The sequence below is a fragment of the Gossypium arboreum genome, chromosome 12 (genome assembly GCF_025698485.1).
Source record: "Gossypium arboreum isolate Shixiya-1 chromosome 12, ASM2569848v2, whole genome shotgun sequence".
NCBI lineage: Eukaryota > Viridiplantae > Streptophyta > Magnoliopsida > Malvales > Malvaceae > Gossypium > Gossypium arboreum.
Window position 1 is genome coordinate 111,967,978 of NC_069081.1, and position 10,989 is coordinate 111,978,966.

At 34.2% G+C, this 10,989-nt stretch overlaps 2 protein-coding genes across 2 annotated transcripts; both read right to left on the minus strand.

Annotated features, from left to right (window-relative positions):
- Positions 1 to 2,379: 2,379 nt before the first annotated feature.
- On the minus strand, positions 2,380 to 3,278 carry LOC108477506 (pectinesterase PPME1-like). Its single transcript, XM_053023519.1, has 3 exons — positions 3,078 to 3,278; positions 2,760 to 3,001; positions 2,380 to 2,648 (listed from the first exon to the last, which is right to left on the minus strand). The coding sequence occupies exons 1-3, from the start codon at positions 3,255 to 3,257 to the stop codon at positions 2,483 to 2,485; spliced, it is 588 nt and encodes a 195-aa protein (XP_052879479.1). The 5' UTR covers positions 3,258 to 3,278; the 3' UTR covers positions 2,380 to 2,482.
- Positions 3,279 to 3,371: 93 nt separating this feature from the next.
- LOC128285521 (pectinesterase 2-like) lies at positions 3,372 to 3,952 on the minus strand. The gene has a single exon (XM_053022989.1). The coding sequence runs from the start codon at positions 3,873 to 3,875 to the stop codon at positions 3,372 to 3,374; it is 504 nt and encodes a 167-aa protein (XP_052878949.1). The 5' UTR covers positions 3,876 to 3,952.
- Between the last annotated feature and the right edge of the window lie 7,037 nt (positions 3,953 to 10,989).

Sequence of the window (10,989 nt, forward strand, 5' to 3'; positions counted from 1 at the left end):
CCCCTACAAGAGGATTAGTTTCTTATGAATCTCATAAACAATATAAGCTTGATGTGAAGAGTAGACATAAATAATAATTCAAGAGTATAAAGTTTAGAAGAAGCCAGATTTGTATTACAATTGAATGCAGAATCCTCACAGAATCACAAATATATGATTTCTCCTACAAAATCAAATAACAAGAACTAAAATAAACGTAAAGCCTAATAAAGGAGAAAAACTAAAGACTAAATTTAAGAATAAAATTATACAATACGAAAGTTGTCCATAACATGTGTTAATTGAGTCTATTTATAGACTTTAAGTGGTCATATTCCTTAACCCTAGGTCAGCTACAGTCCTCGTGCCTAATGTTTGATTGTGCGGACCAAAACACCTCTGGCTCGTAATTATTTCTCGTACAGAGATGATGTCATGACACACCAAGTCTTGTGTCCGACATCGAGAACAATATGCTCTATCTTCAGTGTGTCTTCAAGGGTGTGTCGCGACATCCTCAGGCTATGTTAGGACACTAAAGGCAGTCTTGAAACCCGTCTATTTTGTTCCCTATGTTTTGACATCCAACTCTCTATGTTGCAACATAGCAACCATCATCATCTGCCATAATTTAATGTAGTAGATTAAACTAAATTCCACACTTTAAGAGCTTGAAAGCAAGCATTTTTGTTAAGTTTTAATTTTGTTTTCTTAAGTTTCCTTAAAGTTAATAAAATATGCAAATTAAGCCTTTTATTGACCTTAAAGCCTGAATGAGGCCTAAAAGTGAGGTAATGAACTTTGTAAGTGTGCAGGAGACCATTGAAGGCGTACTAAACCGATACTAGTCACTGTGTTGCAACACAGAATGATCAATGTCGCAACATAGGGAGCAGAATGGAGAAATCATGAGACTACATTCAATGTTGTGACACAGCCTAAGGGTGTCACAACAAACCCCTGAAGATATCCCAAAAAGAGTATACTGACTCCTATGTCGCGACACAGTTCCTAATAAGTCGCGACATCAACTCTTGATGAAAATTAACATGATTCAGGGGGCATTTTAGTCCGCACAATCAAACTTAAAGGTTAGGAACGTTAACTAACCTAGGGTTAAGGACGACGACCACCTGAAATCTATAAACAGGCTCATTTGTTACATGTTATAGACACCAATTACTTAGTTTAGAATTATGCTTTTAATTTCAGTTTAGCTTTCCTTTCTTCTTACGTTTTTAGATTTATTTTCAAATTGCTCTTTGTTCATCTCGAGAAGATATTATTTGTAGAGATAGTCAAACTTGTGGATTCACTTCATTCTTAATACAAATCAGGCATTTTCTTAAACTCTATACTTCGATTCATTTATCATGTGTAATCTTTATTTCGATTCTATATTCTTCATGAAAACCATGAGGAGCTAATCCCTCTATGAAGGATTAGCGAGTGGAAGTATGATCAATTAATTGCTTTATAGGGTTACACAACAGATCAACTATTTGGGAAAAGAAGAGCCTAAAACCCTAAGGTCCCTTAGGTACGATCCTCGAAGTACTCACCTACTCCGTTGTAACTATATTACAACTGGACCTGTATACTTGCAGATATCACCTCATCGATATATCTTTTACTGTAATATTCACACTCTAGACATTAGTATGTCCGGAGGTGGCCAATCAGCATGCCTTCTAATGGTCTTTGGCACATTCACGAAGTATATTAGGTCACCCTTAGTCCTCATTCGACCCATAAGGTCAATAAAAGACTCAAATTACACACTTTATTAAATTTAACTAAAATTTCGAAAATGTAATTAAAACTTAACTAAAATGCTTGTGTTCAAACTCCTAAAGTGCGAAAACTAGCTTAATCTACTACACTAAATTACAACAAATCATTGGTACAATTCACCGACATATTTCTTTTGAAACTCAGACTGAAAGAGCATCCAAATAATCTAATCCACTGGCATATGTCGAGTGATTGTCAACCACCACTGGAATTCCTCTTCTTTAATAAGAGATACTACACATGTAACACACTCGTGCAATTAACATTTCAACTGTTTCAGGACTATTGTTAGTATTGTATTTAGAGTAAATAGAAATTTGGGTTTGAATTAATTTTATAAATAATAAATTTAGATAGTCCATTCCATCTTATTTTTATAAATAATAGAATCAAATATTAAAATATACACTCATTATCCACTTATTTGCTAAAATATAAAAGTTTGTAAAATCAAGTTGGATATGATTGGTTAATTTTTTTAAAAAAAAATTGACAAGTATCCACATCCTTACTACTAAAAGAAATAATATTAAAATTTTCTTCTTATTGACATTTGGCTATTTGTTAAAAATACAAGCCATAGGAAAGAAAAATAAAATAAAATAAAGGCTGGTTATTTCCACCCTCCGAAGAGGTAGGCGAGGGTCTGCTTGAATCACTAATACTGTGAAGATATGCTGCCTACATGATTAAGTTTCCAGTGAATGAATTAATTAGGTATGGTTGGAGGAGGAAGCAACCATTTGGTAGCTTCAACATAGTCAAGAACCAGAAATGGTTGAGCCTCCGCATCTGGCAGTTGTTTGACGAATGGCTCTCGTGTCTTAGGATTTGCTCCTTGCCCCGTGCATTTGTATTCTCCATAGTAAACAGTTCTGCATGTCAGACCATTCTCACCTTATATATCTTAATAACTTTATCAATAAGTTGGGAAAGATTAGTTTACTTGTAGGCATGTAATGTTGTAAGGTTGAGTATTATCTTACTTGGCTCGTTCAGGTTGGACATTATGAGACCATCCAACAGGATTGATGACGTTTCCCATTTCAGTATATGCATACACAACTCTCGGACTGCTCTTCCAAGCCCTACCCAAAAATGCGTTCTTCGCTGTTCCAGAAATGCTACCATGCACGAACGAATAACCCGTATCCTCTGATGAACTCTCTCTCGCTTGTGCTGTAATTACTGTAAGTCCCGGATCTCCTTCCACGAATATTTCTGTATTCTGCATCCCGCTTTTCTGGTCAAATATATATATGAGGTCTAATACATCATATTTCACGTGTTTAGAATATTAATACCAGATACAGAGATTTCCCACTTCCGAAAATGAAATCAACAGTGCCACGAATATGGCAATCCTTAAAGAAATGGTTGCCCCTATCATCGCACAAAGTGTCCTGGAAGCCAATGATCTTGCAGTTATAGAAAGCCGACCTGTCACCAGAGACTCTTAAAGCAACCGCTTGTGCTCCTACCATTTTACCGTCTGGCCTAGGAGCAGTGTTCTATATGTATAACATGCCACCATAAAAACAAAAACCCTTTTATAATCAATTCAATAAAGGATGGATCATGGATGTCTAAACTCTTCATTAACTTACCAATATATTAAGATTAGCACCCACAAAGTAACTACACTCGGTAATAAGAGTGGCACTATCTACAGTTCCAAACTGCTTGGCAGTGCCGTCAAATGTCAAATTTGGCATTTTTTTGGGATCTCCTAACAATGTAATGAAAGGCTTATTTCTTTCAATTCTGATTTTCTCTTTGTAAGATCCAGGTCCGATGGATACAATCACACGTTTGGTGTTCCCTGATGGAACGCTCTCTATGGCTTTGGTTATGGTATCGAATTCTCCACCCCCACCCTGCATCACCTTTATGATCCTAGGTTTCGTTTCAGCCTCAACCAATTCAGGGTCTAAGGTGTTACCTCTTTCTTTTACGGACTTGATAATTCCATTAAACCAAGCATTTATTTGGGATTTATCCGCCGGAATTGGTTGTGACACAATAATTGGAGCAAAGAGGAGAATACTTACACATATTGCTGCAACATAAACTTCACTGCCCTTGATTCTTTTTCCTGCCATTTTTTCTTCTTTTTTTTTTTTTGTTCCTTTTTTAAGAAAAAGGAGTAATATGTTTATTTCTTCGCTTATTGAATATTGATGTTGTATTTGCATTCTAAGTGACTCCAATTTATAAGATAAATTGGTGACAAAAAATTCTAGAAAAATGAGCTTTGGAGGATTCCTCGCATTGCCACTCATTTACCTAGTTCTTGGAGCAAGTTTTGTTGCAGTTCAAACCTAGCATTTCGCAATTGATCACCATTAATGAGCATATATTGAATAAAACTATTGCGAAATACACGACATTCAGACTTAGGACACCCATGATCATTGAATAACAGTCTTAAGTGCAAAACCTGAACCGTGTGAATTTAACATAAGGAATGGAAATATTTTACATTGCTGCCTTCATTTGTTGCCTCATTAATACTTATTTGTTTATTTTAAAGTTATTTTGAAATTAATTGTTTGTTGTGTTTATATAAATGAAGAAAAGTTTAATAATAAATGGAACTTGCCAATTAAGTTTTATGTTTCCTTTTTTTTTTATTTATGAAAGGTGGCAAAATTTTATTAGTAGACTCTAGGAATCACAATACCGAACAAAAAATATCTATTATTAAGTACTAAGATTCTAAATAAAAATATCAACTCTACAGGGCAAGTTCAAATAAGTTGTGATTGTAAAAATCATAGGGAATAAATGTTGAGGTATATTATAGGGACTCGATATTCATCGTAGCATTGATATGTTTATACATCGACCCATTCACATTATAATTAGCATAATAACATTCAATTTAAATAACATTAACACGATAATCGTTCATACAAACATACCTCGATGACTAGGGGCGTGGAAGTTAAATCGAGCTAATCAGAAGCTTTTGCTTTTCCTCGATCTAGGTCCTTATGTGGTTTATCTTGATCTAAATGGATAATTTCGATCAATTTAATACTTCTAGTATTCAATTTAATCCACATTTCTTATTTATACAAAATTACCAAGTTGTCCCTAACATTTTAACTTCTTCACAATTTAGTCATTAAGCTAATAACTTAAAATCTAACCATTCTAATCAAAATCCATATTAATCAAACATGAAAGGGACCTTGAAACAACTCATAATTACCATCATTTAACAATAAAATCCTAGAATTTAAACCTTTAACAAATTAGTCCCTAATTCCAAAATTCAACAAAGATTACTTAACAAAACTTGTTTATTTTTCAACAAAGATTCATAATCTATCATTTAACATCAACAATCATTCAAGAACATTCATGAAATAACCCTGAATCTTTAACAGTTTTAAAAGTTAAATCTCGAACTAGCTAAATTAAGTTAAAACGATCTCAAAAACATAAAAGTTATTAAAAATGAAACAAAACTACTTACCATGCAATGAAACCAAAGCTAGCCAAAATTTTCTTCTTCTCTAATGGGGTATTCAATTGAAACAAAGTAAAAATGAAGAAGATGATAGCTTTTAGGTTTTTGTTTTGTTTTTTTTTTATTTAATTAATTACCATTTTACCCTTATAATATAACTTGAAAATTAACATTTTCATGTCCATACTTTTCCACTAGCATTAAGGATGGTATAATTACCATTAAGCCCATTTACTTTAAAATTTCATAGCTATTTGACCCTTTAAACTAATAGAACTCAACTTTTACACATTTACTATTTAGTCCTTTTTACTTAATTAATCAAGCAAACATCAAAATTTCTTAACAAAATTTTATTACGTAGGCATTAAATAAATAATAAAATAATAATTTTCTTGTCAAAATTGTGGTCCCAAAACTATTGTTCCAACATCACTGAAAACGGGATGTTACAGATTTATTTTTGTTTGAGGGTGACAGTCTGATAGTTTTAAGGTGTGTTTGAGTTCATGACGATGTGATGGCGCTTGAAGACCCCAACATTTCATTTGTGGTGTAAGGATCGAACCATCACGTTAGAAGTTCATTGCATTGCAACTCAAGCTCTAGTTCGCGGTGATTATACAGTCAAGGGTTGAAGTATAACTAGGGCTCCCGGTTGATGGTAGTTGTGTAGTTATAGGTTGAAGTATAACTCGAGAACCTAGTTCACAGTGGCTATGTGGTCATGAGTTCAAGTTTCATAATAACGGAAGAGGATGTTTTATAAACCCGATACATAAGTTTAAGACCATAATCATAGGGAAAAACTAAGTGACTTTCTAGTATAATCAACTTATTCTTTTTCTCCATGTCCACTGAAGCAATATCTTTAACCTCCCTGTTCAAAACCTGTGATAGATTGATAAATGATAAAAGTAACATATTTTAATCTCGTTCTTAACGCGTATTTGGATGATTATTTATGCAAAATGGTGAATTTTATACTCCTAATTGCTTGAATTCGTGTTTCTATACTTAGTTGAGCATTTGGGAGAAAAAGGAGTGAAAATCGGACAAAAAGAGTAGATTTTAGGAGCCACACGGGCTGGTCACACGGCCATGTGCCAAACTGTGTCAATTTTGCAACTTGTTTCCCAAACACACAGAAAAACACAATTTTTAAGATTTCTGAGCATTTTGATATAAATATCAAATAGAAAAAGAGAATAAGTGAGCCATCAGAGAATATTGAAGAAAACAACTCAAATAACACCATTGGAGCCAACTCTGAAGAAGATTTCCATCAAGATCAAAACCTCCTTTTAATTTTTTTTGAAGTTTTTATGAGTTTCTTTATTTCTTATGGTTATTCTGACTTTGAGATGTTTTTATTCACAATTATGAACTAATTCCCTAGATACCTAGGTAAGAAGATGTAACACCCCAAACCCGGCCCAGACGTTATGGTCAGATCCGACATGCCACATCGAAGCATTCAAAACATTTTATATTGTTGATCCAGAAAAACTTACTTAGTGTTTTAAAAGATGATTTCATTATAGGTTAAAGTGGATGGAAGCTGTGCACCAGGTAGGAAACCGGAAAAGAGGAGGTGAGTCCATCGGACTACTTAAGTACCAAACTCCCTTCAGATCCAATCCTAGACATGCACACCGCCATTGCCACACCTTAACGTCATGTATATTTCTAGGAAACCGATTTGATTAAGTCCTTTTTAGGAAAAGTGATTAATTTTGGAAAATATCTTCATTGCGGAAGCTTTGCTTGTTGTCGTGTTATTTTGAAATCAATTGTTGTTTTTGAAACGCGCCCTAAAGCTATCCAATTTCAACAGTTAAAATAAGTAATACCTATCTTAGTAATACATATTAAAACCATCAAAAATAATTAAGCGGCCTTATTACATTTAAAAACCCAAAACTTCAAACATAAATAAAAGGATGTCCAGTTCACGGAAGAAAATCAAACTTTCGAGCGGGTGGCCACTCAATTCCCTCACGACTCCAAGCCCACTATGGTTGGGGATTACCTGTGGATGAAAATAAAAGGGTGAGTTTGGGGAAACTCAGTGTGTAAATTAACCCAACCATATCCTATATCACTCAAACCACGTAAATAAAATAAGTTGACCTTAGCCCGCAAGCAATTCGAATAAAGCCCATAGGCCCATAATGTAACGAGCAGATATTACATGTTTATGCAGAAACCCAACCATATCCAACCGTATACACCTCCGTACCAACCTTACACCGTGTGGGGAGACAACTCGACCCACCCAACCGCTACACACCATAGAATTTGCAGCATGGTCGCTGAGCGAATAATGTGACAGAGTCACCAGATACAGATAATCGTGGCAGAGCCACCAGAACAGATATATGTGGCAAAGCCACCAAATCAGATATTTGTGGCATAGCCACCAGGACGCTTCCTCCATAATATAACCCATGTCCCCATATAACAAAAATAATATGTCATGGCATACGTATACAGAAACAGAACATCATGCTTTTCAGAAAAAAAATAACCCTAGGGGTATAACGGTAATTTTGCATACATAGGGGTGTTCAAGTAATTTCACTATTCTTAAGGTTTTCATGCATAACATAGCCATTTACGTACGATCAGAAACACTTACCGCATTTTCTTACCAACTTGGGCCCATTGGCCCATTATCCTGTTTTTGGCCCATTAAGCCCAAAAATATCGAAATGCACGGAACCGCGCACTTTGCAGTCTTATCACTTTAATTTACCGTATACATCAAACTATTAATCTCATGAGCATTAGCACACTCGCAAGATCTCAAAATATCGGCTTTTCGGCTTTTGCCGATCTAGTCTATAAGAGGGTGTTAGTTACACACCTGTTTGCGACGATATGCTGACGAGATCCACACACGAACCACCTACAATTGGATTACTAACACGTTAATCTAACTATTCAAATACAAACTACGTATTAACCCCTTACAATATTCGGCCAACCACACCTACAGATCATAGTAAGCTTATAAGAAATCAATAAGAAACTCATTAACAAATTTTTGTCAATGTTTACCACATAATCATAATTTCACTGCAAGCTGTCTTCCTGAGCAACAGTCACTAAATCATTTATAACTGGAGCTACGAAACTCCAAATCAAGTGCCGTTAATTTTCCCTGAAAATAGACTCATATATCTTCAATCCATAAAATTTTCAGAATTTTTGGTATGGCCAATCAATACCAGATTTTTCTCAAAGTTTCTCATGTTTCACTGTTTGACTAATCTGACCACTCTTAATTACGAATCAAATTTCTCATTGTACAGAATTCAAAATATGTTCTTGTTTATTTCATTTGAAACTAGACTCAATAAGCTTTAATTAAATAATTTATTCAGCTTCTAATTCATCTCCCACAATTTATGGTGATTTTCCAAAGTCACGTTATTGCTGCTGTCCCAAGCAGATTTATTACCAAATCACTCTTTCACACATACCTTGCATGCATGTTATTTAAACATGTATATCACCAATCAATCATCACATATCTATGATTTTACTTAAGTATAATCTCCATTTCACCATTTTAAAGCACAACATGTTAGCCGATTTTTCCCTTTAGCATCTAAGGCACATGCATGCTCATTTGTTTGGCTCAACTTCACCTATCTTCCATTTTTCATCAAAAAAACATGAAACAACAACCATTTCCTTCATTTTAATTCATGACTAAATGCTCACAACACAACTAAAAACCAAAATATGCTTCAAGAGTTAAGGTAGAATCAAGAAGAACCCATGAACATCAAAATAGAAGCAAAGTACCAAGAACTTACCTGCAATTTTCCTCTTCCTAGTGACCGAATATTCAAGGGTTTCCTCCCCTATTTGCTCTCTCTCTCAAATTCGACTATGAAGAACAAAGAATGAACCAAAAAAAAACCTTCCTTTACTTCCTTTTGTTATTCTTATCACTCAACATTTTATGACACATAAATGATATACTAATATTTGTGCCATACTCATGCCATAATTCCAATAAAAATGCCCATAATGCTTATCATGCCCATCATGGAACATTTTCCTAACCCATTATCAATTTTTAACAATTTGTACCATAAATTATTAATATCAAGTGCACATATTGTCTATCACCAACATTATGACCAGCCACTACATGTAAAATGGGAGGTTTGACATGCAAATCCTCCTATTTTGCACTCTTATTTATTTAGCCACTACAAATTAGCCTATAGCATTTTCAAACATTTTCACATAGGTCCTATTTCATAATTTCACTCCCTTTTTCTTATGGAACAAAAATTAACTAAAATTACCGGGTTCTATCTTAAGCTTGGGCCTTCTAGAGGCCCACAAACATAATTAAACCTATGCCAACATTCACAGAATTCCTAAAAATTGGGGCGTTACAGAAGAACCTTATAATGAATTCTATTATTTGATTTCTATTTTACACGATAAATACTTGATTCTTGTTCTCAGTTATGTGTGTTTATTTGTTGTTTTAATATTTCTGAGATATTAATTCATGTTTAATGTGCTTAAATCAGAGGAGGAAAATTCCCTGTTTAAGAGTAAATCTAGCGTTAGTGAGTGGAGTTGCATGCAATCCTAGAAATAAGGCGATTTCAATCTATCGGATTAGAGTTAAATCTAATAGGAAATCTGATAAACCATAAAAGTAACATATTTTAATCCCATACTTAGCATATTTTTGATGATTTATCATATAATTTAGTGAATTAGATGCTCCTAAACCTTCAATTTCATGTTTTATACTTAGGAGAGCATATGGAAACAAAAAGTGCAGAAAACTGGCCAAAAATAGACAAAATGGGCTGATTTAAAGATCCACACGGCCAAGACTACTTCCACACGGGCAGAGCACACGCCTATGTGAGCCACACGGGCTGGCCATACCCCTATGTGGTAGCCCGTGTCGATATCGCTGCTTGTTTCCCAAACACGAGGAAAAAGCCAATTTTTAACGTTTCTGAGCAGTTTAAAGTCCATAAATACATACTAAAAGAGGACTTGAGGGGACACGCAGAGCAGAAAGCAGAAATTACTCGAAGGAAGCCGTTGGAATCATCTCAGAAGCAGATCCACTTCAAGATTGAAAATCTCCATTCAAATTTCTCTCGAATTTTATTTGGGTTTTTTATGTCTTGTTGTTTTTCTAAATTTGAGATGTTTTCCTTTTACATTATAAACTAAATTCCCTAGATACTTAGGGAAGATAAGACCTATGATGAATCTTATTATTTAATGTTCTGAATTTAATAATAAATACTTGTTCTTAATTATGTGTTCTTAATTCTTGATCTAACATTTTCACACTACAGGAGAACAGACTTTTAGTGGCCTTTTTTTTAGCCTTTAGCGGCATTTTCACAAGCGTCACAAAAGACGCCAAAATTTTGCGGCGTTTATTTAAAAAAATGCTGCTAAAGACCATGACCTTAGCGGCGCTTCTCCCCAAAACGCCGCTAAAGACTATGACCTTTAGTGACACTTTTTTCAAAAATGCTGCTAAAGGTCGTGACCTTTAGCAACGCTTTTTCTCAAAACACCACTATATAAAAAACCTTTAGTGACGCTTTTTTCATAAATGCCGCTAAAAATATAAATTTTAAAAATATATTTTAATTAAATAATATTTATTTTCTATGATAAATATTATATTATGTTTTATTTTTTAAATTTGAACTTTAAACCATACACAA

Excerpts from the sequence above, each read along its gene's own strand:
- LOC108477506 (XM_053023519.1), bottom strand. The coding sequence starts at position 3,257 with ATGGTAGGAGCACAAGCGGTTGCTTTAAGAGTCTCTGGTGACAGGTCG. Across the intron at positions 3,002-3,077 it reads GTGGGAAATCTCTGTATCTG|AATACAGAAATATTCGTGGA; the intron begins GTATTAATATTC and ends AGCGGGATGCAG. Across the intron at positions 2,649-2,759 it reads GTCCAACCTGAACGAGCCAA|AACTGTTTACTATGGAGAAT; the intron begins GTAAGATAATAC and ends TCTGACATGCAG.
- LOC128285521 (XM_053022989.1), bottom strand. The coding sequence starts at position 3,875 with ATGGCAGGAAAAAGAATCAAGGGCAGTGAAGTTTATGTTGCAGCAATA.